The 21,836-nt window shown below is 45.8% G+C and overlaps 1 protein-coding gene across 1 annotated transcript in view; it reads right to left on the reverse strand.

Moving 5' to 3' along the window:
- The window catches only part of LOC126235321 (esterase B1-like), a 107,182-nt gene that overhangs the window by 61,238 nt on the left and 24,108 nt on the right, over positions 1-21,836 (reverse strand). The window contains exon 3 of the mRNA XM_049944047.1: positions 3,475-3,745. Within this exon, the coding sequence (XP_049800004.1) occupies positions 3,475-3,745 (271 nt within the window). The remainder of the gene's footprint in view (positions 1-3,474; positions 3,746-21,836) is intronic.

Raw genomic sequence — 21,836 nt, forward strand, 5'->3', positions numbered from 1 at the left:
ACTCCACTTATAATGGTATGGTAGTACTGGTGAGTTGTTGCAACCAGGGGAAGTTCATGGAGGCCAGACTGATTGAACTGAATGAAAGTGGGTTATTAATCAGCAGGACCGCATGCAACACAACAGGACCAACCTTCCATCTACCAGCCACGATTACTGGAGTCACGCAACTGAACATCTCACAACTGCAGTTATATTGGCCATAATGTACCTTTTAAATCATTGAAAGAGCCGAATATAACATTTCTAAACAAAAGTTTAGAAACCGGTCTAATTCATTTCCTGGATCGATTCATTACCACGTATGATGGATGCATTTAAGCCGAGCAGTTAATGCAGCTTTTAGAGCAGTTCAGATTAGAACGACGATCCATGATGGTGACTTTGAGTGTCGTAATATCATATGCCACAGTGCCTCTCATTCTGCTGTGCGTGGCTTTGATGTGGAGGCCTGAACATCAGCACAAACCACCGATAGTCCAGATTCCATTAGACCAGATCCCTAGAGCATAAGATACAGAGTGTAACGTTGTGGTGCGGAATAGACGTAAATTTAAGGTTAAGAGAAAAGGATGCAGTGGGACAAGCCATGAAGGTTACAACTGCCAGATGCGCAAGTATGATGAATAGACTCATAAGTAAGGTGGTCCAAGATGCTACTCCAGGCGGGTGTAAAATGACTGTGCGCAATGGAAAATAATAAACACTAAAATGATGATTTGGACCTGTCTGACGACCCCCTGAAGCAGATCTTAGGATCTCTTCATTCTCTTTTTATATATAAATTACAATCTAAACATAAATGTATGATGAAGGCACCTAATACTACTAAATGATAAACGTTGTTGTTCAATATATATTTATTATAGATTAAAATAAACCCTTTAAGTACAATTGTCTATATTTCCTAAATAAAATTATTAATCAATTGCCCAACTCTGCCCCTAATAACAATAACGCGAAATGACTGACATCATCTACGTACTAAACACTAGAAGACACTACTTTCAAAGATGATCTACGGTGGTGTGGAACCTCCGTGGAAATGAACTAGCGTGATCACAGCTGTTTAGCTTTTATAGCCCTAATAAGCCGAAGCAGTTGGCGATATCACTGTATGCACTGCGTCCACTGAGTCGAAGTGATGGTTCTCGTACTCGTCTGCGACGATGGAAGAGCTCCAGCCAAAAATAAAATCTTTCAAACAGTAGGACGGCAGAAGGCGGTCCTCTGACTAATATACTCTAATACTGTCTTCCCCTCTCTGTGTTCTACAGACGAGAAACGCGAACTCCTAGCCACAACGATGGAGCTCAGATAACGTCTCAATGTACTCGTAAGTATAGGCAGAGGAAGTGCTCTCAGTTACTGAACACTGCGTACTCAACGACGACTTCCAACCCGGAGGTGAAGTCTAGAATCGTATTTGTTCGCAACAGTACAGTTCCTAACTGTTCTAACTATAAACTCTCCTGAGAGCAAAGAGAGCAAGTCCGTCTGTACCAACAAAGTTGATACCGAGCGACTGTCACACACGGGCGCTCACAATGGAAGACTTCGTATCTCCACCACTGGCTTCCCAGCAAGGCACGGCTCCACGCCCTTGTAATTTCGAAAACGAATCATATTCCCGAAACCACGGAAAATTCTCCCTCTCTACGGATTCTTCCGAACGCCGGCCAACCATATTTTAGTCTTTTGTCGTCCAGCGCAGAAAGTTTGCGAGGAAAAACCTATACTTGTACAATGGTACACTTCTGAGTAAAAATCCTTGGAAATAACCCAGCCTGCGTGGTTTCCGAGGTGCCACTTCTTCGTTCCTCTCACCTGCGTCCAAGATTTGCAGAGTTCCCGGTTATCCTTCCGGTCCTGCTACAGTAGCGGCCGGCCATCACCCTATTGTGCTCGAGGGCTCAGGTGCCATGACATCAATCTAGCTACTTCTTGTTTTTAAGCAGGACCAACACCTGTGCGGGCCTTCCACCCAGAGCTTGAGTTCTGCCTGCCGTTTCATCTCCACTGGCGTTGCAACCTCTACCAGTATAGGCAATCATTCATTACGCAAATTCTGTTAGCACAGACACTCCGTCACCTTTAATACAATAAGCGTTAACAATTATTTACAAGGCGAATGTGACAATGTCAGTCTCCTCTATATATTCATATATGAGATGTACAACCTATCAAATGACACCTGATTGTGGTTGTAGTTCACGGCAAAGTATGTGGATGAGTTCTTGTAAGGTGCGAAATCATAGCCACCTTACTGTGGCAATAAGCATTATAGTTGGAAGCCTGGACTCGGTACCTAATCATGTGGGCAAGCCGCTAGTTGTTTTAACCATAATTTTTCCCTGTATTTTGCACGAACTTGTAGTATAAGATGAAACTGGTTTCAATGTAGATCTGGGGGACTGGGCCTTTTTCATAGAGCGGGTAATGTGGTGTGCGCCAGAACAGTGTATTGTAGCAGAACTGGCAGCAGGCAAGCGCAGGATGTTGCCACTGTAATAATTCAACAAGGCTGACGCAATGTTGCGAGGCAGTGCTGAAACAGCAAACTCAGCGGTACTACACAGACTCATTCACCAAGGGGCAAGGCACATTTGCGCACGAACAGCGGCAGTGGTCTGTTAGGATACGTGACTGGTAATGGCGCCCATGCTCAATTAGTGTGCTGCGGCCGACTAAAACCTCTGGAATTTTGTAACGAAACTATTCTCAAGACGATAGGGCTGTGCCAGGTGAGGTCGTCACATCCATCTTCCAGCAGAAGACATCGGCTCAGGGTCATGGTAGGGCAACAGCTCTATGCTCTAAGCCTCTCCCAGAATTAGTGCCACAGCCATCTCAGATCTGCTTCAGCAGCATGACGAACTTGTGCCCAGTGGGCAGTGGATTACTCATCGTGTACAATAGCCGTCTACCGTCATCGAACGAGGGTGCCTCATCCCTGTGGGCACCCCCCGCCGTGACGCAGCTGAGTTGTAGTATATATGGCATCATTGAGGATTTACGCCATTGGAAAGGGAGTCACATGGCTGGCTTACATAATCTGATGCTGCCGCACCATAGACACACCGCGTCAGCATCATACGTTGTGCATGGTGCCATCCCAGCCGAATCCAGTGGCCAGTTGTCTACTGACTCGGTGTACTACAAGACGCAGATGTTTCAATAATGAACCTGTTACCTTTACAGGAGCCTTCCTCTGGAGCCTTCTAGATTCCCACCTCGTTTCCCACGTCCTCTCGCACCGTCCTGACTCATAGTCGCCCCTCCCTGCACTGGGTCCACTACAATCTCTACAGTTTATACCGGCAGATGATCAAGGGACCAAAAAAGAAAAGATATAATTAAAAACGGAGAGTAAGTGTAAGGATAGAATCTATATCAACACCAGGACTAGTTCAGTTGAGAGCAGATTCAAAAGAGAAGCTGAGTGTGAACTCGCTTGCATTGTGTATCACATACCCAGGACGCCGCTGCGGTAGTTAAAGGTGACGAGTATAACCCCGTGGTCGACGATGAAATCTGGACCATACAGATTGGTGGAACTGGAGCCGCCCTGGAAGGCGCCACCGTAAATCATGAGCATGATGGGCAGATCGACACCGCCGGCGGGCGCATACACGTTGAGGTACAGGCAGTCCTCCGAGCTCTCCCCTGGCCACATCTGTGGGCACTGCAGTGGCTCCGACAGCGCGTCGCGCACGCCGCTCCAGTTGGATGGTGGCTGAGGCGCCTGCAACAGCGGCAACCCACGTCTGCTTGATGCGTCCAAACGCTACACTACACTTATCCTCACCCCAATCAAGATCTTTCATCACATCAATGTGCAAAACTAAATTATCGATTCTTCACTCATAACTTTTGGGCTGATAGGTCGTGGTCGATGTATGAAACTCTCCCCCGACGTTTCGGGAGGCATCCTTCGAGGTAAAGCGCTTTACCTCGGAGTATGTCTCCCGCAGTCGGAGACGAAACGTCAGGGGAGAGTTTTATACATCGACTACGACCTATCAGCCCAAAAGCTGTAAGTGAAGATAATACCGGCCGTGAAAGCCTACATTGTATGATTAAATTATCAAAAAAAATGGTTCAAATGGCTCTGAACACTATGGGACTTAACATCTATGGTCATCAGTCCCCTAGAACTTAGAACTACTTAAACCTAACTAACCTAAGGACATCACACACATCGATGCCCGAGGCAGGATTCGAACCTGCGACCGTAGCGGTCGCGCGGTTCCAGACTGAAGCGCCTAGAACCGCTCGGCCAATCCGACCGGCTATCGACTGCCAACTTTAGAACCATCATCACCACGGCAGAAAGAGGACGCCTGTTAGATGCCTCCACATCCGGGCCTCTTACATACTGTCGATCAAAACTTGGCAGCCCGTGTTGTCAGTAACCAAAAGTTGGAGCAAACGGTTGTAGGAGACCAGTGGAACTTCCAGTGAGCAGTACTCCACTCTCAGCAGAGCACGCATTTCTTGTACAGCTAATAACAAAAAGGCGAGAAACACGAGCTGAACACACTCTAGGAAACGATCATAACATTAAGTTTAACGACCCTTCTGTGTAGCTCGTATTAACGGCTTATGGGATAATGTAATTTAAGAAGTTATTGAAATAAAGATTACTGTTAACACTCTCAGCATAGGCAGAGGCCTCCAGCTCAGTGTGATGTGGGGATCCAGAGGTTGCGAAATTGAAACAGGCACATTGAACACGGGGTCAATGTATGGCTATATATGATAACACTGCTGGCGCCAGTGACGTCACAACCGGCATCTAGTGTATAAGGCCGTACCAGCAGCCCACCAGCAACCAACTCAGTTGACAATGGCTAGTGAGGACGTGGTCTAAATTTCGTGACATTTTAAGCACTTGACACCACTGGAAGCCTGAGACCTTTTTATTCAAAGTATATGGTGCACCCTGTACAGTAAGAACGAAGCAGTAAGGATATGTTCAGAGTGTAATGATTTTGACTGTACCTCGAATGTGGCTATGCATTTGCCATTGTTTGTGGCTTTATCTTAACGACACGCTTAACACAGTTACGCTGATAGAGTTCCTTTCAAAGTGTGGCGGTCTCTTCATTTTATGTGGAGGCAGTTCATCGATAAGTTCAGTCAAATAACTACAGATTTATTTTTGAAGTAAAATTTGTATAGACAGCTATTATACGTGTAGCATCTCGTAGCATCCAAAGGCCAGTAATTGCTGATTTTTAATTACTTTTTTATATTACTAATTTTATAAAATTAGTTTCGATAAATCCAAATTATTGTAATAATTATATAAAAAAGAAGACTTGAAACGAACATTATTTTACTTACCGACTCACGGAAATGGGACTGAATTATATTTGTACATAAATTATATATTTTATTTACTGTGTACCGATAGTTTTGGAGGGAGAGGTTGTATTACAGTTGTACAAGGGAAAGTGATAACGTAAAGTTGTGACTGAGCAAGCAGAGTGCAAGGATGTGCTACAATTAAGTTATACAATTTCTGGTGTTATTTGCCAAAAAAATTCAGAATAAATGGAAGTACTATTATAAATCACTGGTGCCACAATTTATATACAAAATCCAAAGAATCAAGGTATATATCGGATCAAAAATCGTACAGAGCATCGATCCAAAAAGATAAGTAAAAGATGGGTTTCACTTCCAGCTCTTGTGTAACTATAAACACTCTACAACGAACTCGTTATTTTGGAGTAAGCTGAAAACACAGTTAAAATCTGCGTAGGTTCTGTAGTCGAGAACTATGAGAGAAGAAGCGCTAACGCGACACCCTATCATTATTTCTAATTGGACCTTTTTAATTATACATATGACGGAATGAAATTTTCACTCTGTAGCCGAGTTTGTGCTAATATGAAACAATCAGGCAGACTTATGAATTCTTCTCGGGTTATCAGCCGAGTGGTGGCGTCGTCTTGTCGCAACGTTTCAATGAGTTTCGTATCCATCATCTTCTGGCGAAATGTCGGGATGCTGTGTTCTGCTACTTGGCCGTCATCCGCTACTGTAGGCCGGCCAGTCACGTTTCTCCGGAAGGGGCTACCGCGTCGGTAGTGGGGGACCGGCGTCGAGACCCGGTGGCTATCCAACCTGTCTACGGACGCCGCTGCCTTCAGATCGGAGCGTTCCTGACGCAGATTAAAACTGTGTGGCGACCGAGACTCGAACTCGGGACGCTTGTATTTCGAGGGCAAGTGCTCTACCACGGCATTTTAACCACTTGACACCGCTGGAAGCCTGACAAGGGTGCAATACGTGAGCCCGTGTATAGGAAGTTGTTTACGCAGTGCTTGTCTCCTTCAGTTCCCACCCTCCAACCACTGGCGCTATGCAGTGAACTCACAGTTAGCCAATGTCAGCCAGTGTACAGTTGTCTCCCTATTGTGCATTACATAATGTTGTTAAGTTATGACGACATAGAAATCTTGCTGATATTCATCTGTATTGTGACGTAGCTCGCGGGAATGCCAATGGAACTCGTTGGTCGTACACAGGAAGGTACCCGACCAGACGACTTTCTAGTATTCCATGCTCTCTTAGTCGTGTGGTGGCTCGCCGCCGGATGCAAGTCTTTTCACGTGACGGCATTTAGGTGACTTGCTCATCGTTGATCATGAAATGATGATGAGGAAAACACTGTACTCAATCTCAGAGTGGAGAAAATCTCGAACCCGGACGTCAATCGAACCCGAGCCCCTTCGGTTGGCATTCAGCCAAGCTGACCGTGGAGCCACCGAAGCGGAGAGCGTCCCATTACTCATCAACGTTTGTGTGGGCGAATTCCTAAGGGATCAAACTGCTGACGTCATCGGTCCCTAGACTTACACACTGCTTAAACTAACCAAAACTGACATGCTAAGAACAACACACACACACCTATGCCCGAGGGAGGACTCGAATCTCCGGCGGGAGGGGCCGCGCAGTCTGTGACATGGCGCGTCAAACAGTGCAGCCATTCCACACAGTTATTCATCAATGTCGACCGTGGAACCATGCCCGCTGATACACATTCTTCAGGTGCAAGCAGGAGGACATGAACCCCTGAATTTAAAGAAGACGTGGAAATGTGGTTGCCAATCCAAGAAAAAGCACGCGTCCAATTGCTCACTCAGCGCTCGTAAATAACCTGAGTGTCTAGCGGGTTTTGTGCGGTGGGCGCTTACATCCATTTCATGATCAACAGTTAAGACTATGGGTCAGCCTGATTTTGAACCACGACAACAATTCCCAGAGCCATTTCTTCGTCAACTTGCTGCTGTCCCCAATTTTCCAGACCTAGTGCTGTTTACTGATGAGTCAGCTTTTACAGGGGAGGGTACTTTAAACTCCCTCAATAGTCACTAATGGGCTGTTGAAATCCACGCACTATTCTGTAAGAAGTTACCGGGTGATATTCAAAGTAAACATTTCGGGTAAAATTCTTGCAGATCATCTTATTGGATCACACATCTTACCAGATCATTTTGAAAGATGCATGGTATTTGAACTTTCTGGAGAACGCCTTTCCTGAACTTGTGGGGTCGTTTGCTTGCAATTGTGCGCTAGTTTGTGATTTCAGCACGACGTTGCTCCGGCGCAATTAAATCGTTGGACCAGGGCATGTCTCACAGACAACTTTGAGACAGAGAGTAATTGAAGGGAGATATCCAGTCCATTGGTCTGCATGCTCCCCTGACTCTCACTACTTGACTTTTTCCTCTGGGGTTCATTGTGTGCTGAACAACCGTAGGAACAGTACTTGAGCTTAGTGAGCGCATCTTTACATCATTTGGTACCATCAAAGGAGAGTGTGAAACGTTACAGAGAATCAGACAAAACATGGTCTGTCATTGCACATTATGCAACAAAGATGGTGGTCGTCACACTGAACATCTATTATAAAGTAGCGATGCTACAGCCTAGTTTTAGAGTATTTGAAACTCTATTCCATTTTTCAATAAGTTTTCCAAATTACAGTACTCTGATGTTTCATTTAGCCTTACCGAACGATTAGAAAATGCATAGTGTTCTAGAAAATTTGTTTCACATATCCGGCTGTAGCTATACCCTCCTTATTGCAAAATGTTACGAATTACATCCTCTACAATTCATATATTTTAAAGTCATTGTACCGAACGAGGTGGCGCAGTGGCTAGCACACTGGACTCGCATTCGGTAGGACGGTTCAATCCTGCGTCCGGCCATCCTGATTTAGGTTTTCCGTTATTTCCCTGAATCGCTCCAGGCAAATGCCGGGGTGGTTCCTTTGAAAGGACACGGCCGACTTCCTTCCCCGTCCTTCCCTAATCCGATGAGACCGATGACCTCGCTGTCTGGTCTCCTCCCCCAAACAACCCAACCAACCCAACCAAAAGTCATTGTGCAACATCCCCCATTTGTTTTCATAGAATTTTGACAGCCCAGCAGCCATTGACTAGTACTTGAAAATAGCCTAGCGTTTAAATTGTACAGCAGTGCATCAAAAATCCAAAACTGAGCAGCTGAAAGTGGCATACATTCTAGATTTTCTATGATGATCTAAGTAATAAACTGAGTTTTTCAATTATATAAGAATGTCAGTAAGATCACTCAGGTTCAAGACACAAATGTCAGCCATTCATTGACCGATTGACTATCCAGTAATAAATGACAATAAAACATCTGGAATTACAGCACAGGGTAATTTTGACAGGAATTTTTTTGCTGTTTTCATCATGGAAGAAGGTAGACTATAATGGCAACAAATTGCTGGATAAAGTAATTTCATCTTCTCCCACTGGTACCAATATAGCACGTCGTATTTTTCAGTTAATTTGTTAAAACTGTATTATTCGGCAGATGTTGTCAGTTTTAATATTTTATCAGAACTGTTGTAGAGAGGTGAAACAGTGAAGACTATTACAAGGAGAATGTTGTCATGAAACAGCAAAGAAGTGTTACTAACAGTTTAAGGTAAAGTAGTTACGCTATTTGTAGTGGATGAATCAGAAAAAAATTAGGTGTAACTATTGAACAAAAATTTATTCTAAATCGAAGTCGTTGTTTACCTACTTCTCTTTTCTCTTTATCGCTCAGTTCTTTAGGCTCAAAGATATCATATATTTCCATCAACTGACGTTTACTCACCTCGCGAATTGAAAGTTCGGTGGAGCAGACGTCCCATACTGGCTAATGATGTCCAGTTCCGGTGACAGAGCTGTCTGTATCAAACTTAATGTCCTGAAAACAACTCACAAACACTCGGGTCGTGTTCTGGTCGCTAAACTCACACTAGGGTTGCTTCCCGGCACCCCATTTATGGCCAGGCTCCAGTTCCTTGGTCATAGCGACTAGCTGATTTCGGAAATCAGGTGCTTACACCAAGCGTTCGTCCCTTCATGTCTCCTGGTTGCTGTTGACTTGGTAGCTGGCAATCTGTCCACAGTGCGTGGTCAGAAGAAAAAGGTGCACTTCGAACTTTGTCAGTTAGCAGTATTTTACCGACCACACTTGAGTGGATTCCAAACAGCTATTAACATTTCAGTGGACCATGTTTTATGAAACCATCTACAGTCTACAAACCAGTGTGAGGAGCGGGACTCAGTGCGCTTGTAAAGCCCCTCTCTCGTTACTGAAGTCTTTTTATACTCATTCTGGGGCTGTCGGACCATCGGGCTCAAGTACGGTAGCTTTACGCAAGGAACACGTTTCGTCACGAAATGAAGATCACCATGTGCCTAATACAAATAAGTGCCTCTCTTACCTTTCAAATATTAAAGTTACTCTGCTAAAGAATGAAACATGTCCCTCTGAAATAATAACAGTACAAGTGAAACTTCTTTATTTTATTGTCCCTTTTGGCTGCAACACACTTTTCTAAAATGCCAACGCTCATCCAGTCTCGTTTAGCAGTTGTGTTTGATTCATGTTCAACTGAAGTAATCATTGCCACGTTGCGTTTCCACTGAGCCATATCGGCTAGTTTTCCGAGCTATTACACACTATGTGATCAAAAGTAACCGGACACATGGCTGAAAATGACTTACAAGTTCGTGGCGCCCTCCATCGGTAATGCTGGAATTAAATATGGTGTTGGCCCACGCTTAGCCTCGATGACAGCTTTGTCTCTCGCACGCATACGTTCCGTCAGGCGCTTGAAGGTTTCTTGGGGAATGGCAGCCCATTCTTCACGGACTGCTGCACTGAGGAGAGGGTATCTACGTCGGTCGGTGAGGCCTCGCACGAAGTCGGCGTTCCAAAACATCCCAAAGGAGTTCTATAGGATTCAGGTCACGACTCTGTGTAGGCCATTCCATTACAGGGATGTTATTGTCATGTAACTAGTCCGCCAAAGGCCGTACATTATGAACAGGTGCTCGATCGTTTTGAAAGATGCACTCGCCATCCGCGAATTGTTCTTCAGCTGTGGGAAGCAAGAAGGTGCTTAAAACATCAATGTAGGACTGTGCTGTGATATTGCCACGCAAAACAAAAGGAGTGTAAGCCCCTCCATGGAAAACACGACCACACCATAACACCACCATCTCCGAATTTTACTGTTGGCACTGCGCACGCTGGCAGATTACGTTCACCGGGCATTCGCCATACCCACACCCTGCCATCTGATCGCCACATTGTGTAGCGTGATTCGTCATGCCACACAACGTTTTTCAACTGTTCAATAGTCCAATGTTCACGCTCCTTACACCAAGCGAGGTGTCGTTTGGCATTTACCGACATGATGTGTAGCTTATGAGCAGCCGCTCGACCGTGAAATCCAAGTTTCTCACCTTCCGCCTAACTGTCGTAGTACTTGTAGTGGATCCTGATGCACTTTGGAATTCCTGTGTGATGGTCTGGATAGATGTTTGCCTATTACACATTACGACCCTCTTCAACTGTCGGCGTCCGCAGCTCGTGGTCGTGTGGTAGCGTTCTCGCTTCCCGCGCCCGGGTTCCCGGGTTCGATTCCCGGCGGGGTCAGGGATTTTCTCTGCCTCGTGATGACTGGGTGTTGTGTGATGTCCTTAGGTTAGTTAGGTTTAAGTAGTTCCAAGTTCTAGGGACTGATGACCATAGATGTTAAGTCCCATAGTGCTCAGAGCCATTTGAACCATTTGAACTGTCGGCGGTATCTGTCAGTCAACAGACGATGTCGGCCTGTACGCTTTTCTGCTGTACGTGTCCCTTCACGTTTCCACTTCACTATCACATCGGAAACAGTGGACCTAGGGATGTTTAGGAGCGTGGAGATCTCGCGTACAGACGTATGACACAAGTGACACCCAATCACCTGACCACGTTCTAAGTCCGTGAGTTCCGCGGTGCGCCCCATTCTGCTGTCTCATGGTGTCTAGTGTTTAGTGGGGTCGCTAGTATGGAGTACCTGGCAGTAGGTGGCAGCACGATGTACGTAATATGAAAAACGTATGTTTTTGGAGGGTGTCCGGATACTTTTGATCACATAGTGTATCTTTGCTTACTGGCGTAATCCTTTTTCCTGTCACGCCACCGGGTGGCACTTCGATCTTCTTGTAGTTGGCTCTTTGATTAGAGGGGATTGGAAGCTTGTTGCCGGCCGCTGTGGCCGAGCGGTTATAGGCGCTTCAATCCGGAAGCGCGCGACTGCTACGGTCGCAGGTTCGAGTCCTGCCTCGGACGTGGATGTGTGTGATGTCATTAGGTTAGTTAGGTTTAAGTAGTTGTAAGTTCTAGGGGACTGATGACCTCAGATGTTAAGTCCCATAGTGCTCAGAGCCATTTGAACCATTTGAAGCAGGTTGTTGGCAAACAATGGGGCAGTGAGAGAGAGGAATGTGTGACCAACGGTGAAGCGTGCGATTACGGTGCCTTATCAGCGATCGCTCGTGCAACTGGCGGCTACTTCTACAGGGCCGTGTTGGTGTGGAGTGTTGGATTCTACGCTGTAGCGCCCGAGTGACTATCTGGATTTGGCAGTGACCGTGGGCATCGTGATCATGTCGATTTTCTCTGGTAATCGCCCGTCCTACTCTACTTTTAGCTGAGATATGTTTATGGATTTTGGAACACGTGCTCTGGTGCTAGACTTGCTCGCGTCAGGCTGGTTTGCCCGCTGTTCTCCGTCACTCGGTACTGAGGCGACAAAATTCGCTCCCCTCTCTGTGTGAACTCATCTTATGGTTCACATACTTGAGCGTATTTAAACTGTTTTCCTTTTTATTGCAAATAGTTCAGCATTTCGGTGATCTTAGTCATTATTGCTTGGGTGCGAAGTTAGTTTGGTTGTAATATGTAATATGATCTAGGGCATCACATATATTAGTGACCACTGAGGTCGAATATCAAGCCTCACCTTCAAGGTGGCAAGTTCTTACTTGCCCGACTTATGAATCAATTGTAACATCGTGAGCCACCCCGGGCCGAGCGGTTCTAGGCGCTTCGGTCCGTAACCGCGCGACTGCTACGTTCGCAGGTTCGAATCCTGCTTCGGGCATGGATGTGTGTGCTGTATTTAGGTGAATTAGGTTTAAGTAGATCTAGGGGACTGATGACCTCAGATGTTAAGTCCCATAGTGCTCAGAGCCATATGAACCATAAACATTCGGCCGATTCAGTGGTCTTCCTTTACAGAAATGCCCATCATACTATTCCGTCACGAATGCGAAACAGGCCGCGAGAATTTTCTAAGTTAAACCAGAATATTTCACACGCGGTTATGTTTCACATGGAAGCGCATAAAATTACCAAACGTCCACTAAATTGCGTCCCACTCAAGGCGTTTTCTGTTAGCGACAACCGAAACTAATTTACGTCTCCAATTCTTCATTTACATACTATTTGCGAAGAGTGAACTAAGGTGTGTGCGGTACAATGGTTCGGAAGCGACTCTGTTACGCAGTGTTCTCGCTCAAATAGCACCCCTCTCTGCACACGAGAGCCTCTCACTTCTGACTGGCTGTTGATATGAATGACCAGTCAGAACCATTCTTCCCAGATGATTCAAGGGGCAAAATCCTCTTCCAAGCCTTCAGTATATTACATTAGATTTAATTATAAACCAAATAAAGTATGAAATAATTCGAAAATTAAATAACAAACTTATTCCGTTCTTAATTTCTTTTCTGGCTGCCTTTTACAAAATCATGCTCAGTCAGACATATGCCACATGACTCGTGGTTCTTCCCCGGAATTTTTCCCACGGTTTAGATTTCATATAGATCTTCACAAAATAAAATATTTCGAATATTCGAATGTCCCTCATTCTCTCTCTCAATCACTCCCACGCACTTACACAGCAAAATGTAACTGAATATTAATTTTTAAAAGGTTCCATTAATACGTCATTATACGTTGTGAAATGAAAGACTGTAGTTAGTTGATTTCTAGGAGCTGAAATTTTCGTACCAGCTCCATATGATATTGAAAGTTAATCTCTTGCGGTTACTAGATCAGTTCTGAAGTACCAGAATGTTTTTTTTTGTGGTTTCAGGTAAAATTATCATCTTTGAAACAATGGTAAGAAACTAAATGAGATTTGAACACTGTCATTTTAGAAATAACAGAAGCAATGTGTTAAGTCTGAAAAAATAGGAGAATAACTGATGTAGTTTATACAGATTAATAGGGAGTATAAATATTCATAGCGTTCTACTGGCAGGCTGTCACTGCCACAGGCGGCATCTGATGTATTCGTATATGTGTCAGCTGCATTCTAACTGAAGAAAAGAAAACGAACGAAACTGCTGCAGCTACTGGACAGGAGGCGCACAAGGCTCCATACTTTACCGCAGCTATGATAGCACGGAATAACTTGCTATGTTACACACTATTTCAACCACAAAAAATGGTTCAAATGGCTCTGAGCATTATGGGACTTAACTTCTGAAGTCATCAGTCCCTTAGAACTTAGAACTACCTAACCTAACTAACCTCAGGACATCACACACATCCATGCCCGAGGCAGGATTCGAACCTGCGACCGTAGCGCCTAGAACCGCTCGGCTACTTCGACCGGCTTTCAACCACAAATTTCATAATTAATCCAGTGCGCATCTCTGCGAAATCACCGAATTACTAAAATATGTTTCTTTTACGAACCGACGGCAACACTTTCAGCTATTAATTCCACCTTTTACCAAATTCTTTCTTCTACTTATCCTTGACACGACTGCGAGTGACCGCTCCGTGCGGGAGACCAACGCCGGCCGTTCTTCACACATCGAGACGGCGCGTGACGACTAGTCCAGGGGCACTTTTGTTGTTATACGAAAGACAGTTCCCTCAGACAAGAGGCGCGGTGGGCTCCTAAAGTTCTAGAGTCCTGGAATAAGCAAGGAGTACAATACCGATACGTTGTAACATCAACTGCTTGCACACTTCGCAATTAATCTTGCCCTCGTGGTCCCTATGGGAATGATACGTAGAGCACTAAAACTGATTCCTGAAACTCTGTAAGTAGACTTTAAAGAAATAGCTGGCGTTTGTCTTGAAGTGTCGGCCAGTTCGGTGTTTTCAGCATTTCCTAGACGCTTTCCCTTGGGCCAAACAAACCTGTGTCCATTCGTGCTGTCCTTATTTACAAGTTCAGTATGTTAATATCTCCTTGTTGTCCTATCTGGTATGAGCCTCACTCACTCGAGTGTTCTATGAAATCTCGCACGACTGTTGAGGAATCGATCTCTTTTGTACACTGATTGTATTCAACATCGCGTTGCCTGCCAGCCGCTTTACCTGTAGGACAGCTCATCAGTTACAGCGTCATACATACTGGGCAGTCACTACTCTAACACCAAGTTTGCAAGGATAAATACATGTCGATCACTGACCCCTACCAATCACCCCCACCCCTCTCACTGCTCGTGTTCCTGCCAGGGAAAATAAGTTCCTAGTTATACTGGTTCGTCCATAGTAGCTGACTCTTGCGGCTCATCCAGAGTCTTTCTGTTGCCAGTTGTTTGTGAGGTTACTGCTGAGCCATCGGCATACCCACATGTGATTTATACCTGGTGACCTTACCGATAAACTGATCGCTACCCACAGGGTCACGTCAATTTAATTATAAGCCTCGAGTGAAAGATAATTTGATGAATTACTGGACTTCAAATTGAGCAGACGTGCACAAAGACAGGAAGCCGTTATGTCCATTGAATAGTAACACGGTGTACAATGGAATTAAAATAACAATACCTTGGCTAAGATTGGCTAATGAGATTGAGGTAAATACGTTAAAGTCAACGCAACGTTTGGGAAAACAACTAAGTTCGCGAAAATTGTATCGTGATTTGCCGAATGTTAATCAGAGAGGAACGAAAGAACTATAGAAAGAATCATGCATACACCCACTATCCTGACAGAGTACATACTGAGCCGCGAGCAGTGACCGCGCGGGTTTGACGCGACATGTCACGGACTGTGCGGCCCCTCCCGCCGGAGATTCAAGTCCTCCCTCGGGTATGGGTGTGTGTGTTGTTCTTAGCATAAGTTAGTTTAAGTAGTGTGTAAGACTAGGGAGCGATGACCTCAGCAGTTTGGTCCCTTAGGAATTCACACACATTTGAATATTTTTAGCACATATTGAGCTCAAGATTTCTAATAAATATACTTGATTAATGAGAAAGTCCTAATGCCAGTCGAAAATCTTCACACATCACGTAACTCGGTTTGTGAACTTTGCAGTTGCTCACCATACTTAGTATTACCGGCGCCCACGAGAAGCTGTTGCAGTGACTGAAAAATTCGACACGTGACCTGCACCGAAGGCTGCTCTCCCTCGGACTCCGGAATTGAAGTCGGTCTTTTGGTTGAAGCACTCCCTCGCGAATCTCGGATGGAAGTAGTTCTACAGAGCGGTCCCAACAAGAAGTGAACTTTTATCTTTTTGAGTGTGAGACATTTGCATGACTTATATCATCAATGACAGTGATTCTTAGGAGTTTCAACCAATCAGATACATTCTAACGAGGCAACAGTCCCCCTTCCACACTCAGTTTGAACGCGGTTCATCAGTCACGCGGGTTTTTAGTGCTGAAGCTCAGAAACAGGTAACTTCAGACTCCCACTATCCGTCCTATTTTGCGTTTCAGCCAGTAAGGGCATCTCCAAGTGTGTACACGTGAGTTCTGTTCCGCCACTCCAGAATTTGTGTTAGCCAATGGTAGCTCCTCTTGCTTTTCTTAGCAGAGTCAACAACAATGCAATTAACTTGGCACAAGCCTGACAGCTGCAGGTGCCGTGTTTTTAAGTACAGAACAACCGGATGGTCTCTCCTCTCTCTTCTCTCTCCATTTTGCAGATCTTATCTTCGCACCAGTCTGGGCCTAGCGGTTCCATAATACGGGCGTCCTCCAGGGCACTGGGCATAACGATACTGCGCTCCCCATCGCTGTTACCTCGCGACATTCTCCCTTGGCGCTTGTGGACACGCCGCGTTAAGAACAGTACACAATGGCCAGTACACAATGGCTTTCCGTTGTTTAGGATGCAAACAAGATGGCGTCCACCTGGCGGAGCTTGGCCTACTCGCAATATGCCAGCCACAGTGCTTCTACCTCACTTCCCCTTCTCCCCCGTCATCATGGCGGTGCCTGTCTTTTGAATGGCCCGACACTGCCTTGTTCTCCCTTGTTTGCTGGCCTGTGCTGAACATCTGTTCCATAGGATTCAAAAAATATACATTGAAACAATCCTCAAAAATAAGAAATTAATGTGGAAATTAAATAGTTTGATATGTCAGTCACTAACTTTAACCATATTAGTACTCTCACTTATAGCTGAGAATGGATTTAGAGTAGACAAGTTTATCTAGGTAATAGAGTTTTATTATGCTACATGGCAGTTTTGACAAACACGATCACTTACTATACCCTTTTAGAGGTTTCCAATTCCCTTTTGATTTATTGTTGCAGCCGTGCATATGGAACACACGAAATGATTACACTTACATATCGACAGCAGAAGCAGTTCTGAGGTACCAAGTATCGACCCATTTTGAAACACCCACGCACAAACTGCTATCATTTGTGTGCAGACAGAATTTGCTTTCATTGTTTAAAACCATGGCACGCCATTCCAAGTGATCCTTTGACGGCACCAGTCGAGCCGTGCACAACGATGCAGTGGTGTGTGTGAAAATGGTATAGAGCTGCGCGTTCCAGTAGCCCCACTGCTGATAACCGGTTCGCAACGGTTCGTATTGGCACGTCCGGGTTCAAAAGCCATTTTATCTGTACTCTCATGACTGCATGATCTGCCACTGCTGCCCTTACAATACAACGATCCCGAGGCATGTCTGTGTTGCACGGACGTCCAGAACCTCATCTGCAGGTGTGTGGGTATGTGTGTGTTCTCCGTGACCACTCATACTAGCATCGTTGTACAACCGGCGCGATATGTCTAACTTAGGTGACGATTCTCCAAAAGAACCATCCCGTCACTCAGAAGGCCACAATTTGACCACTTTGTAACTCACTCAGGTGGCTGTAGGAAGCACGAGTGCGTCTCCGTGAGATGGTTGCCTGCTTGTTTCACATGTTTCCACCACAATGAGCATTCTGACTGTGAGCATTCCCCATTAAACGGTAGACACAGATGACACTCTAGCAGCTACGCCACCACGCTATCTGTTGGCAGACGACATTGAAACTATTATCAGTAGATTTACTATCCCCCCATGTGGAATTTGCCATCATCGGATCAAAACTGACGCCATCACTCCCGGTATACTAGTTTTTTCTCGCAGTATGTATAATCCAACTCTTTTATGAAGATGGTTATTGTACAGGGAAGCATGTCAAGATATACACAGTTACTTACACATTATTATAACTGTGTGCTAGCCACAACTGTAAAAATCGTAGAGAAAAGTTGCTAGTGTGTCAGTCACCTTAGTCACATACCCACTAACTTTTATCTGTATTTGTTCTCATAATAGTAGCACAAAAGCTTCCGACTGTTCTCCAACATGTGTAACTGCCAACAGGCAGGTTGGTAGAGTTGATATCTATCGTCTACTAACCATATATTTTCAGCTCACTCTCATTCAATTCATTCATAATGTAATGACTAGCAAAAGTATGTTACAGTCACTCCCACTGCCCACGACTGGATGCCGCTGCATGCTGAAACCTGCATCTCAAAACATAACTACAGCTCCCATCTTAGTTATTTGTTTCTGAAGTATTATGAGGTATATCTCAAGTCACTATCCTGTAGAAACGATTCTCTGCTGCATAACTGTCTTAACTAAGTCATCAGCACTCAATACACGTCTGGATCTGCGTCGCTTTTCCTCGTTAAATTCCACATGAGTGTTCTGTTTCATTCTGTGCCGATGCTGGTTTTCAAGCTTTAACTTTCTAGGCAAACATTGACAACTGCTCTCAATAATCTGAAGAAATTAACCTATCAGTTAATCTGGAATTACGAATATTTACAGTGTTCTGGTAAATTGCAGTCTTATCGTACCAGTTCGCATCAAACCTGTGAGATATTTACCATCTGTTTATACTCTTCCAGACGCATTCTCCTCCCAGGGGGCTCGCCACTCTTTGGCGAGTTCGTGCTTGGCTACCGCAGGCCTCCAGCTTCTCCAGCGTTTTTTCCCTTCTGTGCTGCACGTGTATCCTCTTGCTATCCTTTTCCCCTCACTTGGGGAACATGTCTGGGATGTTATTGGAAATATTCTGGATTGTCTGTCGCTAACATAAGAACAGTCTCACCTTTACCTTTGGCTCCCTTTTCCTTTCTTTGTTTCCCTTCTCCTCTCGTTCCTCCGCTTTGGCGTTTGAGGTTCCTCTTCTTCTTCTTCTTCTTCTTCCTCTCTGTGCGCTCCTGAAGGCCGGTCCATGAGTCTGACGTCTAACAGTTGACTGGGTAACGCATAATTCCCAGCCCCGGGTCGACAGGTAGGGTTCGCACGTACCCCATGGTACATGCCAGGCCCAGGAAGGAATGATTGCCTGAGCTGCAACCTTCCCAAATTGCCGATTGGTCCCTCTGTCAGGTGTTCGGGAGGTGTGACCTGAGGTGTGAACAGTCACCTAAGGTACGTGCACACCCTTGTGAAGGGGGCCCCCAGTTGGGAGGAGCGCGGCATCGGAGACGCTGGCAATCATGGGGTATTTTCTCGCAATGAGTCAATCATCTTCCCAATCAACGTCTACGAAACGTAAAAGTAATGAGGCTAATGATTCAAAGACCCTTCCCGCTGCACCACGGTTCCTCGTGGTTTCACGTACTGAAGACGGTCAGTCCTTCACCACGGTAAATCCGTTTATTATTCAGAAAGGTGTTGATGCAAAATTGCCGGCCCTATGAAATCCTGCTGTCGTTTACGGAATGACACTTCTCATTCTCAAGCACAACAGCTGCTTGCTGCCTCGCATCTCCACTGCTACCCTGTTCGTGTCGAGGGCCGTAGAACTTTGAATTCTTCCCGTGGTATAATTTACAACAGACTGGTCGACGATCTAACCAAGGCCGAAATCCAATCTTACGTCTCTGATCAGGACGTCATTGCCGTCCCTCGTGTAATGAAAAAGGTAGATTCCACTCTTTTTCTCACCTTTGATACAGTGGTGCTTCCGTTCAAGATCAAAGCAGGCTATGAAATTATCACGGTCCGGCCGCATATTTTGAACCCGATGCGCTACTATCAGTGTCATCGTTTCAACTACACAAGAACGTCTTGTCGACACCCAGCCAAATGTGTCATCTGTGGTAGGGATGCGCACGAGGGCGATTGTCCACCTCCTTCTCCCCACTGTATCAACTGCAATGGCGGCCATGCCGCCTCCTCTCTGGATTGTCCTGTGTATCTTCATGAGCAGGCTGTCCAAGACATCAGGGTAAAAGGAAAAGTGCCTTACCCAATAGCTCGCAAGTTACTGGCTAATCGCAAACCCGGCATTCTCCCTTCTGGCAGCTATACTTTTGTTCTTGTTAGCCATCGCTCCATGAAGGACATAGCCACGCAGACGTGCGACCTCAAATTCAGCTCTGAGTTTGTGAAAGCGCCCAGTGTCAAGGTAGAAACGCCATCCCCCGTCCAGCTGTGCAGCAAGCCGGCAGACTCTCGCCTCAAGGGGTGAAGCCACCAGCTACACAACCGGTAGGCCGAAGGACAGAACGAGTACTTCCGTGAAGACTTCCTCTGTCCCTCCACCCAAGCAACACCCGAGTCTTCCTCTAACCGGAAAGGCTCGAAGAAGTCCACCAAAAGGGAAACGGTCTTCTCCTTCACCAACTCGAAGAGCCTCTTCGACCATGTCGCCACGTGCTACTTTATCCCGTCCAGCCTCCGTGTCGCCAGTGCACACCATCAACCGTTTTTTATCGTTGGACTCCACAACCCGACCGCACAAGCAAGCTGATGCTTCTGTGGACCCCATGGAGCAGGATCCTCCTGCTTCTGTGTCCTATAGTTGTGACTCTTCACCGGATGTCACTCGGCAGCTGCCGAGGTGACACCCCTACATCTCTTTCTCATTGTGACTCTCCTCCAATGGAGCGTTCACAGCCTTTGGTCCCACAAAGAGGATTTATGGCTGCTTTTAGCATCGCAGCATCCCCTTGTACTCTGCCTTCACGAAACGAAACTACGGCCTCACGACTGCTCTGAGCTTTCACGTTTCCTGCCGATTCATTTTGACTTTCCCCCTGAGGTCGGCGTTCTATCTCATGGGGCCGTCATGCTGCTCATACGGGATGACATTCACAGTCAGCACATCTCCCAGAGTACCCATCTTCCAGCTGTTGCAGTTCGCCTTTTCCTTCCCCACCTGACTTTTTTCCTCTGTACCATTTATGTCCCTCCATCATTTGATGTCAGAAGAGGAGGCTTCCTTCAGCTTATTGTGACTTAAATGCACATCATCCCCTTTGGTATTTTTCCAGGACTGTCAGAGAGGTGCCCTCTTGGCTGATTTTCTTAAACAAGTTAACCTCTTCTGCCTTAACACTGGATATCCACTTTCCTTTCCGACTCCTCGCATACATATTCCCGTCTGGACCTATCCTTCTGCACTGCCCAGCTTACATATCTTCTTGAGTGGTCCGTTCCTTCTGACACCTACTCGATTGACCATTTCCCATGTGCTATCCATTTGCTGACTCCTACCCCATCCCCCAAATGGCAGTTTACTAAGGCTGACTGGAAGCTTTACTCCTACCTGGTGACTTTCAAAGAAGAAGATTTCCCCAGCTGTGATAACCAGATAGAATATCTCACAAACATTATCCTTACTGCTGCAGAACGTTCCATTCCTCGCACTTCCTCTTTACCACGTCGTGTCCCAGTCCCTTGGTGGACTGAGGCATGCCACGACGCAATTCGCGCACGGAGACGTGCTCTCCGCGTTTTTAACTGTCATCCTACGATGGCGAACTGCATTCAATATAAACAGATGCGTGCAAAGTGTCGTCGCGTTCTTCTAGACAGCAAAAAAGCTAGCTGGATTTCATTCACTGTTTGTTTTAACAGTTCAACCCCTTCCTCTATCGTGTGGGCCAACCTCCGGCGGCTCTCTGGGACCAAGATCCATTCCCCAATTTCCGGCCTGACAGTAGCGGAAATTGTCCTCATGGACCCTATCGCTATCTGCAACACCTTGGGCCGCCATTTTGCGGGAGTTTCGAGCTCTTCGCACTATCACCCAGCCTTTCTCCATTGGAAACTAGCAGAGGAGGCTCGGGCGATACCCTTCTCCGAATCGTGAGGGCTACAATGCCGCCTTTACTATGAGGGAGCTACATCAAGCTCTCAGTGCATCCCAATCCTCCGCCCCTGGGCCAGACGCCATCCACATTCAGATGTTGCAGCACCTTTCTCTTGCAGGCGAGCACTTTCTGCTTAA

Source organism: Schistocerca nitens, chromosome 1 (assembly GCF_023898315.1).
Source record: "Schistocerca nitens isolate TAMUIC-IGC-003100 chromosome 1, iqSchNite1.1, whole genome shotgun sequence".
Lineage (NCBI taxonomy): Eukaryota > Metazoa > Arthropoda > Insecta > Orthoptera > Acrididae > Schistocerca > Schistocerca nitens.